The sequence below is a fragment of the Nannobrachium achirus genome (genome assembly GCF_963921795.1).
Source record: "Nannobrachium achirus genome assembly, chromosome: 3".
NCBI classification, from domain to species: Eukaryota; Metazoa; Chordata; class Actinopteri; order Myctophiformes; family Myctophidae; genus Nannobrachium; species Nannobrachium achirus.
This window is the reverse complement of record NC_137812.1, coordinates 50272509-50294029: the sequence shown is the minus strand read 5'-3', so window position 1 is coordinate 50294029 and position 21521 is coordinate 50272509. Positions and strand designations below refer to the sequence as shown.

The following is a 21521-nucleotide window of genomic DNA, read 5'->3' as shown; positions in this document are numbered from 1 at the left end:
AATGTGTGGCGTTGTTAGCTTGTAGATCTTGTAGATCGGCAATGTTCAAATAGCCTACTGAAGGATTAAAGTAGTTAAACTGATGCATTTTGCTGGGGACCCCCTGGATTCATGTCACAATTCATCAAAATAGTCTGTTTTAAGAAATGCTCCCTGGTCATGTGACCAGCACATATTATTGATACAGTATCCAGTTGAAAGACTGCGTGAGGACAGGTCAAGAATCTGACAAGTTTTCATGAAAAAAACTTTTATTTGTTTATTTCAATATGCATCTTTAAAATATAGAAAACAGATTTTCATTTGATAATTTTGATCAGTTCGTAGATAACACAAAATAACAAAACTATTTATAGTTAGCAGATACATCTGTCCAACTGTACAAAAACAGTCAATATAGATTTTGAGCCCCACCAAGTGGTCAGTCACAGATTGTAAAATACATTGTAAGGGCATGGTTACACCACACTTACTTATTCTAGCTATGAGGGTGGATTATGCCAATGTATTTCAATGGAAATGGAGTGATATTTTTTGTTTGTTACAGTAATCCGCAAATGGCAGCAAACCGGTCCAATCCCATTGAAATGCATTGGCAGAATCCTCCCTCTTAGGCTGTTCAGCTCCATGCAAAAGGCTCTGTGCTTAACTGCAGTCCTGATCCGGTTCATTTCCCCATAAGTTCAGCAGATTTAAATGGGAAACACACATGCTTTTCAATGGGAAACGGGGCGTATATTTGCAGAAATCCGAGAATGGCAAGAAACCACTCCATTCCCATTGAAAAGCATGGGCAGAATCCGCCCTCATAGGTAGAATTAAACTTCAGCGTGAGCGTACCATAAAGGTGTCATTTGTGTTTTCCGTTCAAATGAAGTCATGGACAGAGACCAGGAACAGGAAACAGAAGCCTGGCACTACAGTCATGCACAGAGCTGATAATTAGCACACAAAATGGGGCGGGGTGGGTTCGGAGTCTAGGGGTTCAAATCCACCACGGTGCATACGGCTTTGTCGAGAGGGGAGACCTCTTTAGTAAAGCTTGTCTCCGCTGAATGCACAGTGGTAGCGGGCGACGTGAAAATAAAAAGAATAAACACTTCTTTGGTATTTTCCCCCCTTTTTCCTGCATAGTAGCCTACTGCGTTTTATTTGTCTGTCATTCTATGTTAAATGCGCGTCTCTGCAGAAAGCACAGTGGAAGTGGGCGACGTGTAAAAAAAAGAAAAAAAAAACTTCTTTGGTATTTTATGAAAATGTTGCTACACTCAAAACTCAATGTTCCCTGCCATGCGCCAAAAGCTCCCAGTCCCAAGCCGTGAGGGGGCATCAACCTTGTCCAAAACCTCAGACGATGTAACTCCTCGCCTCTCAACAGGGTCTTATTGGTCAATGGGTCTTGGTCTTGATATAGGATGGATATCGTAATGGGACAAACAGCAGCATTTGCTGGGCGACTGCAAGGGGTGTAAATACAAATGTGTACAACTAAAATTAATTCAAACGATTAACCACATAAACCCTGCCTACTGCATATTGACTGAGTTCAAACTTTGTGCATGTGCAGTGCAAATAGTTTTACAGATATCTTGTTTGTGTCAACAAAATATTAAAAGGTTCACAGAAGACAAGAAATATGACATAATGAGTGTGAGAGCTACTTAAACATGTGCAACTTTCTCTCATTAGGTCTTTAACTACTAGGCCATAAAGCCTTACAGTATATAAGGCCCATCCCTTACTGAAGGCTCCCACTTCCTCCATAGGTAGATGAAATGTTTGGTGGATCTCTCTCTCTCTCGCTCTCTCTCTCTCTCTCTCTTTAATCCAGGAAGAAGTACTTTCCACTCTTCTTTTGCTCTGCATCCTGAAAAAAGACATATCAAATTCAGAATCATGCATACACTACACAACACACAACTATTAATTCAATAACATACTGTAGCTTTTAACATGTGCAAAATGTATTTTGACTACTGATGAGAATTGGAGAAAATGTATAGGGGTCCAGGTAACAAAACCCATTAAAGTAGGAAAATGTACCTGATAGATTACAGAAATCCACAAGGAAGCTTGTCCAAAAAGTGTTACATTAGTGGCGTTTCCATAAACTTATTCGAATTAGGGAAGCGAATTATCAGAAATACGCATTAAGACAAAGCGAATTTAGCATGTTTCCATTTGCGGGTGTCATTCGAATTAGCGACGGTCGCATGAGTTGATCGGGCTGATTTTTTTCAGACCGAACCTGAGCACTGCACCGTCTGCACGTCTGACTGCTGTGACTCGGTCGCTGTCTAGTAGTGGGAAGAAGGGATTATCAGTCATCATCATGGCCCCAAATAACTTTTAAATATATTACAATTGGCGACGAGTCTCTTACGAAATTGGCAAGAGTTCCTCTCAATACATAAAGCTACCGGTTCACCGGGAAAACCGCGGTCGCGTCGCTGCACAGTGCAAGTTTCAGCGTCCTCTGGAAGGTCAGGTGGCCGATCTGCAAGCTCACAACGCGGCGCGGAGACGTGGATGCGAGCTGCTGTGCAGCAACACCGTGGGATGAGGAAGGGTTCGCTCGCCACCGATGGCTTGAGGTGAAAACGGGAGGAATTTACACATGGTCCGTGTAACTCCGTGTGTAACAAACAGGTTTGTTTTGTGGGCTAACGCTATACCATGGACAAAGCGGCAGGGGAAATGGACCTAGAACGTCATAATCTATTCGCATTTATTGTCTGACCCGTTTCCATTCACTTAAGCGCATTTAGTTTATTCGATAAAGGCTCAAAATCCTCCTCCTCCAAGCGGATAACTTTTTTTGCGGATAATGAAAGTTTATTCGCATTTTGAAGTGTTTCCATAAAACATTTTGCGAATAAGCCATTAATGCGCAAAAAGTGGCTTTATGGAAACGCCACTATAGCCTCAATGTCAAATAGTAAGTATGAAGTTTTTGTGAGAAAAAGTATAATTTGAAAACTCCATTGTCAGAGGGAAAAAAACTAGTCTGTAAAAGGACAACCTGTAAAAAAAATATAATACACTTGACATAATCTATCTATAAATGCGAGAAGTCTCTGCGTGTGTGTCTGTCTGTCTGTCTGTGTGTCTGTAATCCGCGTATCTCGAGAACCGTTCGTCCCACCGGCTTCAGATTCGGCACGCGCGTTCCCCGCCGCGGCACGGAGTGCAGTGCCGGGTCTCGACCCGACCCGACGCGCGGTTTTCCCGAACCGGCGCGAAACGTTCGGAATCTCCTTATGCAGGGTTGATTGTTGACATCAGGCTGTTCCGGAGGAAATCGGCGAAAGCTCTGACTCATTGTGACATCACTTCATAAAAGGCTCTGACATCACGTACGCCACATGAGTCAACAAAAAATCTCTGTGAGTGTGTATGTATGTATGTAATCCGCGTATCTCGAGAACCGTTCGTCCCACGGGCACGCGCGTTCTCCATATATGGGCATAAAATGAATGCCCCCATATATGGGCATAAAATGGATTGCAGACAGACAGACACAGATATCTCCATATATGGACATAAATGGACAGAGGCAAACAGATGGTCAAAGATCTCCATATATGGGCATAAAATGGACGCAGACAGACAGATACAGATATCTCCATATATGGGCATAAATGGACACAGGCAAACAGATGTTCAAAACGGGTCCTATGACAACAGGTATAATGAGGTTTGCATTAAAGGGGGAACCGGCACTGTGTCTGCAACACAGTTGGAGGCACAGACAGATACTCCATATATGGGCATGAAATGGACGCAGATAGACAGATATCTCCATATCTGGGCATAAAATGGACCCAGAACTATAACTGCAGTGATCTCCATATATGGACATAAAATGGACGCCGACAGACAGACAGACAGACAGACAGACAGATACAGATATCTCCATATATGGGCATAAATGGACACAGGCAGACAGATGGTCAAAACGGGTCCTAAAGGGCGGGGCATTCATTCCCTATTTACATTGTTCCGAGTTGGCCAGGTCGCCGACTAGACGCTTCTAGTAATGATAATAATACATTGAATTTCCTGTACCTTTACGGAATTCATCTTGTTGATTCTTGGTCTGTAGTTTTTGGGGTCTCTTCTGAAGGTGATCTCCAGCTGAGAAAGGAACTTGTTCATGCCAGCGAGTAAGGACTGTGGTCTGCAAACATGAAAACAATGCCACATCAAACATTCACTTATATTAGCCTACAATGGGATTCAAACCATGAAGGTCTCTTCTCTTTCAAAGCTAACTACCCCCCTCTTGTGGCTAAATTGCAAACTAAATACATTTTTGAGATCATTTCCAAGTCCACTGAGTGGTAGAATTAATACAAGGAAAATGATCCTCCCTTGCCAATTTCAGCTTGGTAAAACAACTCAGCTGAATCTCTTCGCTGGTTGGAGCGGGAGCGGTCCCGTCCTTATTGTTTGCGTGCAGTAATCCTGTCCCCAGTGGCCTTAGATAAATGTGTGTATAATGGACTGTCCTACATTTCCCAGAATTCCATGCATATGATCACAGTCGTGCATCTCACTCTACACAACATGCATCGCATTTTGGAACTCTGAGCCTACTGTGGGTGTAGAAATTGGTATCTTCTACTTTAGCTCTATTAGGGGTCGTACAACAATTATGAAAGCAGCCTACAAGCTCACAATTCGTCACACAATTTGGAATACATTTTGTTTGGAAATGTTGGTGAAATTAACACCTATGATGATCACGTCCAAAATAGGGATGCCAGGTTGAAAGTGGCTAAGCTGGGTTTCTTCCTGTATGGTGCAAAACGTTGAGTCTTTAAAGAAAGCCCATGCTCTTTTATACACAGGTGGCTATCACTGTCACCAATATCTACTAAACAGTGTTGTTGCCTTTAAGACATATCATAATCATTAGACATAATCCAGAAAGAATATTCATCAATCATTCATGGTCTCATGTGGGATCAAAAGCCTCACTGCATTCATTGAACTATTTGCTCATGAAGGTATACATGTCAACTTGGCCCTTTTTTCGAGTGGTCTTATGAGACAACACATGAGGTTTTGCTGAGAATCTTACGTGTTGGCAGTCGTGCTCTTGGATGGGATACCGTCAAACACAATGACGCGGTCTGCCAGATAGGTGGCCATGATGAAGTCATGTTCCACCACAAAGGCTGTCTTCTTTGCATGGAGGATAAATCTAGGCAACGAAGAGATAGAAAATAACAGTAAATTGTCAGTCAATTCCACTTGAAAGGCAGTGCCCCATGGTAAGTTTAACCACTCAAAAGTTGCAAGGTCAAGCAATAATCCTCAACTACACTGAAATGTTTATTTATTTATTTGAAATTTCAATAGAGGATCAACCATTGAGTTGCAACAACTCGTTTTCGAGGGTGTCCCCATTCTAGGTAAAGCATAGAATGTTTTACTTCTTTTGTTTGAGCATGTATTAAGGGTCATCCACTCCAAGATTGATAAAGAGTTCTTTAGACATATCTATAGTTATCTTAACAGCCCTTTATGCTTGACACACCTATCTACAAATCAATTATTTTATTTGAGACATTAAAGGCCGTTTTGAACAGACAGCAGGTGTTTAACTTGATTTGTGGTATCCGCCAGGCCGGATGGCTGAAAGCCAGAGACTATGTTTTCGCCTCTGCCTCTGTGGGTGCGTGTTATTGTTCTACCACGTATTACTCTGACGTTGTGTTCGTCCGACTCTCCCCATTAGGCCATTACTAACCCTATCCCTAACCCTAACCGCACACGTAGCCACGTAGTAGGAGTAATGAGACGTCGGACTGACGCATGCCCCCCTGCCTCTGTCGCCTCTTTCTTCACTGAAATTTGTATCATTTTGCTTCTGTGTTTTGAATCATAGCGTCTCAAGTCCTTAAATAATTCCTATTTCCTTCACTTGTTTCCTATTTCCTTGTATGTTAGTCCCGCCCACTGGGAGTTGGCCTATCACCTGTGATGTTGTCATCAGAAATGGCCAATGGGACGTCTCCTCTTCTCTATTTCCTCAATGGGAGGGACTAACATACCAGCAAGGAAATAGGAAATAGGATTGATTTAAGGACTTGAGACGCAGAGTGTGTGCACTCACCGTTTGATGACCCTGGCAGCCACTAGACGTTGCTCTGAGTCCAGATAGGCAGAGGGCTCGTCAATCAGGTAGACGTCAGCTGGTTTACCCAGACATAAGACTAGAGCTACTCTCTGCATCTCACCTCCTGATAGGTTCTGGACCTACACACACACGCACGCACACACGCACGCACGCACGCACGCACGCACACACACACACACACACACACACACACACACACACACACACACACACACACACACACACACACAGACACAGAGTATATGTCTGAGGGCAGGGTATTTTTATTTTGAGCTCTTGAAAGAAAGGGAAGCTTGAAAATATAGTAAAAGTCATAGTAATACTTAAAAATGTGTCATATAACAGCGACAGCGTGTACTGTTTTCAGACATGATTAAATTAATTAAATAATTTAGTAGTTTACTTGGATTGGATTCAGTTTTTGATGAGCACATTTATTGTAAACAAGATTCTTGTCATCTGATTGATTGATTGATTGATTGATTGATTGATTGAATACTTTTTTTTTTTTTGCATAGGAAAAAGTACAGGACAGTACAGTTCAGTGATAAAAGTTCAACTTAAAGGATAAAGACCACAAAAGAACGGTTAGGCTTGTTTGTATTGGGGTCCCTTTGTACTAAACAATCTACTAATGACACACCAGTTACAGTGGTCTGCCACCAATTGTGGATATATCATTTTGAAATGGAATAACTGGAAGTTCTGGTGGGATACTCACATCCTGGTCGATGATGCTGTCAATCTGCATTGGTTTCATGACGTCTGTGACAAACTGGGGGTCTGTGTAGAAGTCACGAATTCTGTCGTGCATCAGAGCTCTCACACTGCCCTAAAGACACGTCAGAAGAATGCGTTAGTCAGGAATGGTCTAGTCAGGAATGGTCACAATAGTAGTAACTATTCAGAGTAGAACAAATCAGAGTAGGGTTAGGGTAGCAGCTACAGTACGTCAAAACCAGCAGGCTGACAACTTACTTTGAACTTGGGGCTGATCGTTTGTGGTTTGTAGCTGACATGGAGGATGGGCATTTCACCTGGAGAAGAAATATAAGAATAAAATAAAATAATAATGTGTTATCTAAGAAACCCAGAGACATAATACTATTACAACTACTACTACTACTACTAACCAGTAAGACTCCCTAATCGGGAGATAAGCGACCGTTGGTCGCTTATCTCCACAAATAGGCCAAAAGTTTGTTTTACCAATTATTACACTCTATGTGAACATTTACATCAACAAATCCCAAGTACTATGCAGAACGACCCATTTCAAGTTTTTAATGTACAACAATATTTAGAAAATAGGTCTACAAGCTGACAGTCCTCGTCCCTTATATTCCCATAGGTTATATGGAGATCTCAGTGTTTGTCAGTCCTTGTTCATTTATGCCCATATATGGACATCTCTATATCTACTGTAACAGTCCTTGTCCCTTTATGCCCATATATGGAGATCTCTTAACTGTAAGTCCTTGTCCCTTTTATGCCCATATATGGATATTCCTGATGTCATCAGTATATGAACATATATGGGCTTTCTGATATGCCCATATATGGAGATCTCTTAACTGTAAGCCCTTGTCCCTTTTATGCCCATATATGGATATCGCTGATGTCATCCGTATATGCCCATATATGGGCTTTCTAATATGCCCATATATGGAGATCTCTGTATCTCCATATATGGGTATAAAAGGATACTTCAGGTCTGACATCAGGTTTGTTTATATTGGGTTGCTAGGTTTGACATCACAAACTCTATGGGCCATCTGACCTAGAAATCTATATTTGGGCATAGATGACTCATCGTGACCTCATCACACGTCGACCGCACGTGTGACGTGCGGTCGACCGCACGTGTGACCGACGGACGGCCGGTGGAGGTTTTCATACTAAACTGCGACCTTACGGTCGCAACCAGTAAGACTCCCTAATCGGGAGATAAGCGACCGTTGGTCGCTTATCTCCACAAATATCACAACCTCCACCTCTCACGTCATACGGGTAGCCATAGTTACACCTGGAATGTTGAATCTCCATATATGGAGATAACCTACGCATCACACAAAGTCTGACCTCACCAGCCCATACTTGGGCATGGACGACTTATATCTCCATATACGGAGATGGCCATATATGGAGATACGATGACATCACAGAGTCCACAGCTGATGATGTGGCGTGATGTCATACAATACACAAACAAGCCCTATATAAAGGGGCAATTCTCACCAGGGAAGAGAGCATTGCCTGGAATGTTGAATCTCCATATATGGAGATAACCTACGCATCACACAAAGTCTGACCTCACCAGCCCATACTTGGGCATGGACGACTTATATCTCCATATACGGAGATGGCCATATATGGAGATACGATGACATCACAGAGTCCACAGCTGATGATGTGGCGTGATGTCATACAATAAACAAACAAGCCCTATATACTGATGCGATACGATGACATCACAGAGTCCACAGCTGATGATGTGGCGTGATGTCATACAATAAACAAACAAGCCCTATATACTGATGCGGAGATATGAGCAGGGCAAAGGTGTGACGTGTGACGTGTGACCGACCGACCGACGGACGGACGGCCGGTGGAGGTTTTCATAGTAAACTGCTCCCTGACGGTCGCAATAATAATAATATTCACCTCATTCATTTCACTTCATGAAACAAGACAGAAAATAATTAGAGCACCATCAGTTATCAGTAGAGATTTAAAAGATGCCACTGACATATTTTTTGACAACCTGAGTAGTGATCACTATGGCTTTGACCTTTCTGCTATTTACTCTTGATTGAATATTTGACTGTAAATTAGTCTGGAAAAGAGCATCAGCTAAAGCCTGTCAATATCAATGATATCCTCACCTCCTTCATCTGGTTTCAGACGGCCGGCCAGCATTCTGATGAACGTTGTTTTGCCCGTTCCTGAAAAAAAAAAAAAAAAAAAAGGTTAAAGCTATACTGTGTAAGTTGCTCAACTTGTGGTCAGTAGCTCTATAGCAAACCTCGGTCGCGTCCGCGTCTTTCGGACGTTTTTCGGTTCTCACACCCCCGCGTCTGCCTCCACCTCGCCGAGATCTATCTTTTGAGGGGTCCCTGGTTCCTGTGCGTTCAGCCATTCCGGAGATACACTCCTTCACCCATGCTTATCACCGTGCACCCGAGTATAGACACACGGGAGACTACAAATATGGCCGCCCTAGCGACTCCACTCCAAGATGCGCTGTGATTGGCCGGCAGTGTATAACCCTCGCTGTGATTGGCCGGTAGTATGATGACGTCATTTTGCCGCGAAATTCTCCCCCCCTCACGGCTCATAGAAAACATATAAAGAGAAGGCTTTTGAAGCTGAAAATAACGGAGTGGGGGTTCTAAAACTTTAGCGATTTAACAGTTAGGACCATTTTAAGATTTGTTTTAAAAAAAAAAATTCATGGTATAACTTTAACAGGCAATATACACCAGCTTCGACTGCTCTCTTCGCATTCAATCGGACTTTTTCACCATTTATCAGACGTTTGAATCCACGGGGTATCCACAGAGTATCCACGGGGTATGTTGTTTCCGTGCACTTTGATGTACGCATGCGCCGATATCTGTCGCCTCGAATATTATATTCCCCTCACGGGAATCGAACCCAAGCCGTGGGTTTGTTGCATCCATGCTCTACTGACTGAGCTAATGAACGGATGATGTGACTCCTTTTTTGTGCATTTATCTTTGACGTGGATAGTGCTGGAGACGTGCAGTGGGGTAGACGTGGATAGTGAGGGACTGAATATTTACTATTCTGTCCATAACGGCACATATCTCGGTAACGCGGCTGAGTGGGATTGAGCGCCGTTCCCACCGCTCGTCGCGGCAACTCGGCTCGCTAGCGCTCGCCTCGGTGGCGACTCACGGGGGTCATCGGTGCTCAATACCGCACCGCTCCGTCGGGGTCTGTGGCGTGGAGCGTTACACCGGGGAACAGAGAATCCATGGCTTCTAGTTCGATGCTGGAATTCAGCTCAGGTTTTGTTATTGTGTACCTCTGAGGTTGACCACTAGATGTCGACATTTCACTACTAATCAAGCTACTGTTTCATTGTTTTGATCAACCATCCACTGTGAGATACCGGGATACCCAGAATTGAGTATCCGAGATACCAGACCATTCAAACACTTGAAAACACTTGATAATTTCTCATTCAATGCACTGAAATCATTCGAAACAGGTGCAATATATCACACATGGACTCCACAGTGACAGTGAGGCGTAGAAGGCAATAGCCCTTTTTTAATGAATAAATGTATATTTTACCAAACCTTAGAGGTGGGCTACCTACTCTTTCATTGAGAAATGTCAAGCCTGTCAAGTAGGACAGCTAACTGTACTGGTTGACAAACAATGCCAGTAAAGTTAACTGATGTACAGCAGATGGCACCCCAGACTGATCACTAGATGTGCTGCCATCTTTATAGTAATTCAACGCACCTAAATACACACACACACACACGCACGCACGCGTACACACGCACGCAAACACACGCAAACACACACAAACACACACACACACACACACACACACACACACACACACACACACACACACACACACACACACACACACACACACACACACACACCCACACACACACCTTACCGTTCTCTCCTAGCATGACCATGATTTCTGAGTCAGTGAACTCTCCCTCCAGGATCTCCAGGCTGAAGTCTCCCAAATCCTTCTTCATGTGGGGATAATGGTAGTGATTCATCTTCTTTATCTCCTCTTCATTGGCTGTCTCAGCCACCTTGAACACTAGCGAGGTCTCTCTGAATCTCATGTTCTCTGTGGGTACGTAGCCATCCAGGAAAATGTTGATGCCTGGGGAGGACAGAGGAGAGGAGAGTGCTTGTGTTAGAGGCATGTGGGTAATCCCCTCCATAAAAAAGGAAATATTTTGGAAAGCTACATTTTGGGGCCATATCTACGTACAGTATGTATGGCCTCATGTCAGGTCCACAGGGAAAGTAAAGTCTGCTTAGAGGAACATATCCGCATGAAGGGAAGAAGTAAAGTAAAGTGTTCAATTGACAGGCCTTAGACCTAGATCCACCCAAACCAGAAGTGTTTTGAACTAACTGCCAATGTAAATTGAAGGAAAGGTCATCGTCCAGTGAATCTGAATGTGCTCAAAGTTTCATGGCAATCCATCCATAAGATTTTGAAATGTATTGTGTGCAGGTGCAAAGTGTAGCCTGAGGGTGGAGCTAGAGAATAAGCCAGCCACTAAAACGGGGATCATCCTTTGGGGAGCATGAATGTGCACTGCAAATTCCAAGGCAACCCAGCCAGTAGTTTTCAAGACACCCTTTTTGGGATTGTTGGACGGACAGGGTTAGCAACAGGGCATAACTAGAAACATGGACATCTGGAGATGGAGGTCTTAACTCGATAATCTTGTTGCTTAATAAATAATGAACAGTGGAGTAGTAGTTAGTTACTTAGTGTACAACTACCTTGACTGACGCTGAAGGGCATGGTAACCACTCCGTAAGCACCGGGCACTCCATACAGACAACAGATGAAATCTGACAGGTAGTCCAGGACACTTAGGTCGTGTTCCACCACAATGATGTATCTGTACATGTGGATGAGGAAAGAAGACCCATGCTTTCACATACAGTGAAATGTACCCATTAGTCAGAATAAATAAACACCCCAATATGGAGTACTATATCTGTCACTAACCTATGTGGAGTGATGAGGGAGCGAATGGCCATGGCAGCTTTTAAACGCTGCTTCACATCCAAATAACTGGAAGGCTCGTCAAACATGTATCTGTGTGAATTAAATAGGAAATAATCGGGGTCAGGCAACTGTGAAAAACAAAGCAAACATGTCACTGTTCTACAGGAAACATTCAGTCCTAACTTCTCCTCTTCCAGTTGTATGAGAGGCTTTAGGCCCAGCCAAATTCATTATTTCAGCTGAGTTGTGTTTACTCATTACTGTCCTCCTAAGTATGTCACTAAGAGGACAAGCTTAAACTTAATGACATTCACTAAATCTCAAATGAAATACATTTGTGGGAAAATGTTTCAGTGTTAGGATCTGTGTCAGATTACGTATTACAATAAATCAATTTATCTTTTTATTTTTTTGAAATTCCACATAAGAAAATGATTCAGTCCAATGTGTTTATTAGCAGCCTTGATACAGCGGTGTGTGGGAGTTTACATGTCGGCCCTCTGGATGCAGACGACAGCGCAGGCGAAGCGTTGCAGCTCCCCTCCTGAGAGGTCCTCCACATTTCTGTCTCTGAGATGAGTTAGATCTGAGAAATGGAGGCAGAGAGAGTGAGCCAACAGGTCAGTCAGAGCCGTAGATGTGGAATCGAACGCTGTCAGGCATTAAAGCCCATGTTTTACGCACCCTAACTCCTCAGCTATCGGGTCACCCACACTGCAAATGATTTTTATACATTTGAAAACTTGAAATGGGACTTTCTGCATAAACAAGTTTTAAAACGGTTTTGGTACTTTTTTTTACATTTTGATGCCAATACTTATGTACTTTTACTAAAGTACATTTTGAATTATGGATTTTACTTGTGAAGCTGCGTCCAAACCTGAAGCTATTTCTTCTATTCTAGACGCTTCTATTGCTTCACTTTGGTCGCGCAGGTCCGCATTGGTAAACAAATCATGTCCCGTTGGAATCAAGGCGAAACACCTGGGAAAAAAGGGAGTCGCAACTCCAAACACCAAAAACATGTCCGTGTCTCTGGACAACAACAATGCTGATTGGCTGTCAGGACGCGATGGGTGGAGTGGGGTTGAAGCGATGGTCGCTTCAGTTGGATTTTCCCAAGTGGGGCGAAGATGCTGGGGGGCGACCGTTCGCGCCGGCCCTTTCGGATCGTTAAAGGTAAATAAATATTAAAGGCACAATCATCAACGTACCAAGCTGTTCACAGACCACATCCTCAGTTTTCGTGTTGTCCTTCCTGCTCAGGATGGCTCCCACGCTCCCCTGGTGAACAGAACACAACACATCAAGTACCATGCATAGTCGTACATAAGGACCGCAGGAATACACAAGAAACGGAGGGGGAGAGAACTTTACTCCGTTTGGTCCGGTTTGACTCCCAGTACGTAACACTCCGGATGATTTATCTCCGTATACGGACGCTTACGGACAGCACCCAACTGAACGGACTGAACGGACTGAAGATGTATCCGTAGCAAGAAGTACCCACGGCCACCGTTGTCAAACATAGGCGCAGTAGTGAGGAAAATTACTTTTCCTCTGCTCTATGACAGCGGTTCTCAAACTATGTGTCCCAATGATAAATATATTGTATCAAGAAACGGTGAAAAAAAAAAAAAAGGAACGTCGCAACTCGCAACAGGACGGCTTGACACACACACACACACACACACACACACACACACACACACACACACACACACACACACACACACACACACACACACACACACACACACACACACACGCGCGCACACACACACACACACACACACACACACACACACAGCTCACACTCTGCTCTAACAGCGGTTCTCAAACTGTGTGTCCCAATAATAAATATATTTTATCAAGAAACGGAAAAAAGGTTGTTACACAACCACTTGAAGAGCCTCGACTCCTCACTCATCACGCATCAACAGTCATCAGCTGAGCACAGACAGCAAGGCACACAAGTCACAAGAAGAGATGATGATGCGGCTCATTTATTACTTGGGAATTATGTTCAATATATGAGCGGGTGTGTGTACGTGTGTTTTGTTATAATTAGCCTACTCCGGGTCCGCATCCATGTGGTTAAATGTGTACCCTCGCGGAGTTGCATTTACCGCGATAATGTTGCCGACAGCAGATCCAGTCCAGACTGTTACCACGTATTTATAACATCACGGCGGGTCAAAAATCTGTGGTTCTACATATTTTGGCTAAATGCTTCGGTTTTTACACGTGTGAGAACCACCTTCATGTGGCGCGCGGACGCAAACGGGACCAGAATTGGAGCGGAGAGCGGGTCGGCACATAAATAACGTGCATGTCTACTATGAATGGCGACGCAGTAACCGTACGTAGTTCCTCACCCAAAACGTACACAAAATCAACCATACGTAACTATAAATGGCCCTTCAGTCAGCCAATGCACGTCCCACATTACTTACAAACTACTATCCATATTAATTGGTTAAAACTGCTGTGGGGTGGTGCAGTACAGTATGTACCTTGACAGACTTGGGGATCTGGTCCACATACTGAGGCTTGATGAGAGCCTTGAGGTCATTCTCTACGAGTTTGGTGAAGTAGTTCTGCAGCTCTGATCCTCGGAAGTAGGTAAGAATCTCCTGCCAATCTGGAGGGGCCTGGGGAGTCACACAAAAGTGTATACTACTGTAGTATACAGTATAATATCCTACAGATAATCGAGGGAAAGACTGTCTGTCTGTCTGTCTGTCTGTCTGTCTGTCTGTCTGTCTGTCTGTCTGTCTGTCTGTCTGTCTGTCTGTCTGTCTGTCTGTCTGTCTGACCTATGCCCAGTTCTCCTCAGTGGCTGGAGCAATTGATCTGAATTGAAACACGGGCATTGCACACAACTGTGATGCCTGTTTTTCACTTTCCCAATATGTAAGCTGTTTATTAGCGTTATTTTGTAACATGGTAAACAGCAGAGATTCTGCGCACAGCTTATGTGATGCTTGGGATCTGTCGTCACCATACAGCAGTGCAAGCTATGGGATGCGTGCATGCATACAGTTCACATGGGCCTGATAAGGGTTGATAACATCCGAAGCGGCTGTACAGTTACTGTTGCCGTTATGCACACAGACAACGCCTTTGACAACAGGCTGAGCCCAGACCTGGCTCATAGTTTAAAGGACCAGGTCACCTCTGGGACAACCAGATCTTATTTTATTGTTGTGTGGGACACGATCAACACAATCCTGAGTTATCTTTTGTGTTCAATCTGTGTTTTTAGATATTTTAGTATTTCAGCCGATTTCAGCATGCTACAACTGGTCATATGATGCAAAATGCATATGACCAGTTGTAGCATGCTGAAATACTAACATATCTAAAAACACAGATTGAACACAAAAAACTATTCTGGATTGTGTTGATCGTGTCCCACACAACAATAAAATAAGATCTGGTTGTCCCAGAGGTGACCTGGTCCTTTAACTACAAAGTTGTGAAGGAGTCGAGGACTTATAGAAGACATGTCCACACACACAGCCTTTTATGAGCAGCTGGTCACTAATATAATTTCTAACTAACTTCTCTCTCTCTATGACAACGATGGACAGCTACCACATGCATGTGTGTGTGTTTAACTGTCAGCGAGTCAAGTGGAGGATACAAGACTACAACAAACTAAGCATATACAGTAGGCTACTGTGTATAAACCAAAGTCTGCAAATACTTTTGACTGCACATATCTCAATGATCATTACCATGTGCATACAGATACACTGAGGACAAACATTTTTCACTTCTCCCACATTCAAGCTGTTTATTAGTGTTTTTTCCAAAGTCGGATTAACTACGACCACCGGTACATGAGTCGCATGTGTGCGCAAGCGCAAGCCACCACGGACTCCGACATGTCTCCTTTCCGACATGTCTCCATTCCGACACTAACCCTATCTCTAACCCTAACCCTAAACTTAACCCCTATGGGAGTGTCGCCACTCCGACAATAAGAAGTCAATTTCGGAGTGGTGACATGTCGGAATGGAGAGCGACTCCCACCGGGGTTGACAGCTACAGTGTGTGTGTTGTAACTGTCGCTACGCAGTCATCGAACACAGCTGCTTACTGTGGGTCCACAAACTGTTGCAGGTAGGCTATAATTTAAAGCACAAAGTTACTTTCCATCTCTGATATACTGTGGGTGTGTGTTCAGTGCACAACCCAAACTCTGCACATACTTTGGGTGCTCATATCTTTGAACGGGTATGGACTAGTATTGTATAATATACGGTACACAAGATTTAATCCGTTTTATGATATGAAATACTAGATCACATATGTTTCAAGTAGTCTGCATTAAGCGACTAATGCTGGGTAATATACAGTGTATCACATGTCCCCATTTCCCCCTATCTGCTATATCATGAATAAAGCCAAAATACCAAAAGAAGATTGTGCACCTGTGATGACAACTAGGAAACATAAATATCCAGAACTTCACTCACATCAAACTTTCCCAGATTGGGTTTCTGTTTTCCAGCCAGGATCTTCAATGCTGTGGACTTCCCGATTCCATTGGTTCCTACCAGACCCAACACTTCCCCGGGTCTGGGGATTGGTAACCTGTAAATCCATATAATATAATACATAATATGATAAACACACAAACAGCTGAGCCTTTAACAAGTCCAAGACCAAAGTCATCTTGCGTTTGAACTCACCTATGCAGTTTGAATGAGTTGGCATTGTATCTGTGGGTGGTGTCTTTCTCCAGGTTGCTTGGTAAGTTAACAATGGTGATGGCCCCAAATGGACATGCCTGTAAATTGAAAAAGACATTTTCAGGCAACCATTGTGACAACGCTTCCTGGGAACCCCAAATCCTCCTACTATGTTTCAGAGAAACCTGAGGTCACTAACCTTTACACACATTCCAGCTCCGATGCAGAGGGTTTCAGAAATCCAGGCCACTTTGCTCTCAGGTGTGACTATTATGCACTGCTTACCTGGAGGAGACACCGAAGTCAAGGAACAATTCATTTCAATTAATTTACTACAGAATATCTAAACATGTCTTTGCTTTTTATGTAATAACATGTATGTGGAAAGGCAACTGTTCAGGTTGCATCACGGATATCACAGATATGCTGTCGCTTTATATCTTTTGTAGCTACCAGTGTGAACGCAACAACCTCTTTTTAAAAATTAGTTTTTTTGGGCTTTTATGCCTTTATTGGATAGGACATAGACTGACAGGAAATGGGAGGAGAGATGGGGAGCGACATGCTGCAAAGGTCGTCCGGATCAGGAATCGAACCAGCGACACTGCCAGGCATCCATGCCTATGTGGCAATACCTAAGTGGTAGGCACCTGGACCAGTAGGCGCCCTGCAACAAATATCCAAATTCCTGCATTTAAGATTATCCATTGCCCTTTAAAACAGACAAACTCCCTCCCCAGGTTGGCAGAGGGAGAGCAGAGCCCAGGATTACAGTTTAGGTAATTGGCACTGGGTGAAAAATGGGTTACAAAATTGTGGGATCAAATTTTTAAGAAAACATTTTATAAATAAAACAAACAGACAAACTTGAGAAAAAACAAAAAACAAAAACAGAGACCTCCTACCGATTCGGACCACAGGACAGCTTTTCTTGCATTCTTGTCGGGACTTCTTTGGCTTGCATTTGTCATGATTGACAATAGCAATTCTAGTTATCTTCTCTGACATTCTGCGCACCTGTTATTGCTTGACACAGACGTATCTCTCTCCATGTATTGCTGCTCTGTGGGCATAGAACAAAACATGTAAACATGGGACATAGACTAATGGTAAATTTAAGCTTGTTCCCTTTCATATGGAGTAAAGAGTTGAGAGTACAGAATACAGATTGTACAGTTGTTGCCTTTCATGCTTTCAAAGTATTTCTTTAATGTAACTTACCATATTAACATTAAAGTAATGAAGCTGCCCCATTTAGTAATGATTACTCAATGGTTATTAATGTGTCACGTTACGAAATGGGTCACCACAGGTAACTTAGGGTGCAGAATCCACTCCAACCACCCAACCGTCCAGGGTAGCTTTCAGGCTATGCATGCGTATAGTGCTCTCAAACATATTCTAATCACATCATACACAACATCATCTTTGATAAGTGTGCTCCATCTCAGTATTGTCCCTCTCCCTTCAATCACGAATGTTGACTCTTGCCCTCTTTCTCAAAGCAGGTCAAAAACACTTTAAGAGGACATTTTCCATAAGAGGATGTCCTTTTGCAGCACTACCAACCTCTGCTGGTTAGTCGGGTCGTCTGTTTATGAGGGAGGGGATGTGGGGGAAATACGGTAGCATGAGAGGAACTGAAACACCAAGAACTGAACTGACAATTAAAACGGAAATGGACCAAACTGATACTAATATTTGCCACAGTTCTTGTGATGATTTTCATTTAATTTAAAGGGGTATTTCACTTTAAAACCCTTCTGGGGACATTTTAACAGTTACCACTCTGGCTTTTGTGCGCACCCCAGACAGTTTTAAAGTCGCTTGACTCAATAAGTCCATTTAACTTCAAACCAACTTTTACTCATTGAAAACACACTTCCCTGATTCTTGTGACTGATAGCCTATTTTACAAATTGATTTTAGTGAATTAAAACAATTAATAAAAAAGGTAAAATGACCCCAGAAGTGTTTTAAAGTGAAATAACCCTTTAAGGTAGCGAGTTCATCTGTACCATTCAGAGGCAGCCCTGTGAGAAAAGAATGCCTGCACCAGGTCAACTAGAGTTCAGTGCTGTAAGAATCGAATTGAGCCAAGTCATTGTCTAATGTCTACTGACTGAGAGCATAATTTGCTGTCACCATGTCACATGCATGGAAAAATGCACAACTTCCTGAACAGAAGAATGCAGATTGCAGACACTGTCCTACAAAGCCAGAGTGTATAGGCTACACTAGTATTGCTGCAAACACGTGAATCGGGTGTCCTTTCATAGCGGGAATACATTTTGCTGATATAAACTCTAAATCTTAGATATGACATGATTTTAAGCACACAAGAAGGATTATCTGATGTTTGCCTTTGAAGATTACTGGATGGGGCCTCTTTTTGGAACTGCATTGAATACATTCCCATATTGTATAAACATGTTTCATGTAAAATTAAACTATAAATAAAGCCTCAGATCTCACACACAAACACGCACACACACACGCGCGCGCGCGCGCGCGCACACACACACACACACACACACACACACACACACACACACACACACACACACGCGCGCGCGCGCACACGCACACACACACACGCGCAACGTACAGTAGGCCTACAGTACAGTCATGATAACTAGGCTACATAAAGTAGTTATTGCACATACAAATGTAATGGTCCAGTTTATCCAAGTTTCATTCTGATTGGCTAAGAGTTACATATAAAGTTTGCAGGAGTGGCCCGTTTTGAACAAAATGCTGTAAATCAGGAATGCAGTGTCAGATTGGTGTGAAAGTTATCGCACACATTTGCACTATAGGCCTACGTTGAGGAACAGCACCACTAGGGGGCAGATTTTTGCAAAACATTATATACATTATAGGCTAGGATATAATATTAGCCTACCCCTAAAATTGACCAAGACGGATCCATCAGATTTTTCCTATTCCATCATTATTGGCGAATTCTGAAAAATCTGGCCTGGCAGAGCCCAGTTAACTATCATTCCAAAATAATCTATAGCCTCAACATCTAATCAGAAAAACATTTCTCACTCTGAAATTAAATTAAAAACTAGTTTGATATAACAGGTAGGCCTATTACACTAATACATGCCTTTTAGGCTAGGCTTAGGCGCCATAAAGGAGTGTGGATCACTAGCATCCTTTAAAATTGCCCTGAAAAACCACTTACAGGCAGCAGCCGTTCGCAACTGGTAAAAAAATGAACCTAGCCCAACCCTACCCTCCCCAACCCCTTCTTTGTATATAGCCTAGACCTACTGTTTGTTTAGACTTACTGTTTTCTTTTTTGTTTTTCTTTACATATCTACTGCATAGTACTGTGTTCTATTTGTCTGTCATTCAATGTTATATGAGATACTTCAATGGTTTCCAGTGGAAATAAGCTTAGTCTTTTCATGGATCTCCTTTTAGTAGACCTTGTACCAGTGAACTGTACCGTCATGAAACTGTACCTTTTCCTATGCAAACTTCTAATAAAGTCTTCAATCAATCAATCAAAGCCTACACTGCAAAACAACAAACATCGCATTCTCAACGATAATTAGGCCTACCTAAAAATAGCCTTATAATTAATTAGGCTAATTAATGATTACCCTGGCCTGAAATTCCACATACTGTAGGCTACTGTCTGTACATTGCCATCCGACAGATTAATTGGGGCTTCGAATAGCCTAATTAAAGATAAATTGACATGACATGAATCATGATCAATTTGAGATGCTTCAGCATGTTTTTCATGGAAGCTTTAAGTTTACAAAAGTTTACATAAAGTTAACAGTAGCTTTCGCTTACCTCATGTGCAACTTATTTTACGCTCCTCAGCAGTTGCTCAGTGTAGTCCACGCTCTGAGTGCAGGCAATTTTCAAGTGTTCCGGCACAGGGGGTAGGGCTTGATGTTTCATCATTAAAAAAGAAAAACAGAAACGGTGCTACACTGCACACACCCTCTATAATATTATCACTGACACACTGGTGTTCTTTCTTATTATTTGAAACAACTTCCCGTACCTCCTTTATTCAACCACACTCGCGCAAGTCGCGCGTGTGTGCGTGTGTGGGAGAGTCTGGAGAGAGGCTGCTGCCTGCTGATGTCATGTGTCATCAGCTCATGCAAGCTAGTGCACCAGTGCACCACCACCACTCACCTGGCTTTACATTATAACCTGATTATAACACAATATCAATATTACTGTAATAGTACATGAACATGATCATTCTAGGAGGTTCAACTTGGAGCACATGGGTTGTTGTCTGGGCAACATGATCATGAACATTGTAATCCTTCCTATAGTTTAAAAGTGTTGAAATTATTGGCTTATTATTTGTAATTTATTCTGGTTAAGAGCATCAGCTAAACATCAAAAAGTAAATACTGTATATTTGATAATTATGTGTCATTTGTCCTGGGTGCACTGCATAGCACACACAGATTAAAATAACAATAATAATAATAAGCTGTTGTAGAGAATGTCCCCCCATCCATATCTATATCAACTGTGCGGCTCCACACTGCTCACTTTGCTTTGGTTTAATTTTATTTGAGAGAAAATGCGAATGCAGCAATTGTGTAACTCTAATGTTGTGCAATTCACTTCCAGTTTGATCTCAATCTATCTAACTCTGAGCACCAGTGGAAGGGAAAGGAATGATACATAACTTTTCCTCATCTACTGTACGTATGCTACGGTATGTGGACTTTGACTTTAATACGTATGTTCTGTTGGTGAAGAAGGCAGACCACTCTATCAGGGACTGCTGCATTACATTTACTAATATTTGAATAATCAGATTATGCGACAAATCAGACAATGTTCATCATGGCACAGTTTCATCATGATGATCAGTGGTTGGGATCTCTGTATCTGGGCATAAAAGGGAATGACAGACAGA

At 42.7% G+C, this 21521-nt stretch overlaps 1 protein-coding gene across 1 annotated transcript; it reads right to left on the bottom strand.

Annotated features, from left to right (window-relative positions):
• Window positions 1-1787: 1787 nt before the first annotated feature.
• Window positions 1788-17614, bottom strand: LOC308281239 (ATP-binding cassette sub-family E member 1-like; the record flags this gene model as incomplete). The annotated part of the gene is made up of 17 exons (XM_080721371.1): window positions 1788-1867; window positions 4069-4180; window positions 5087-5209; window positions 6125-6267; window positions 6870-6980; window positions 7127-7185; window positions 9034-9093; window positions 10815-11036; window positions 11672-11793; window positions 11904-11993; window positions 12393-12489; window positions 13118-13187; window positions 14420-14557; window positions 16391-16508; window positions 16607-16704; window positions 16806-16891; window positions 17512-17614. The coding sequence occupies 17 exons, from the start codon at window positions 17612-17614 to the stop codon at window positions 1823-1825; spliced, it is 1797 nt and encodes a 598-aa protein (XP_080577497.1). The 3' UTR covers window positions 1788-1822.
• Between the last annotated feature and the right edge of the window lie 3907 nt (window positions 17615-21521).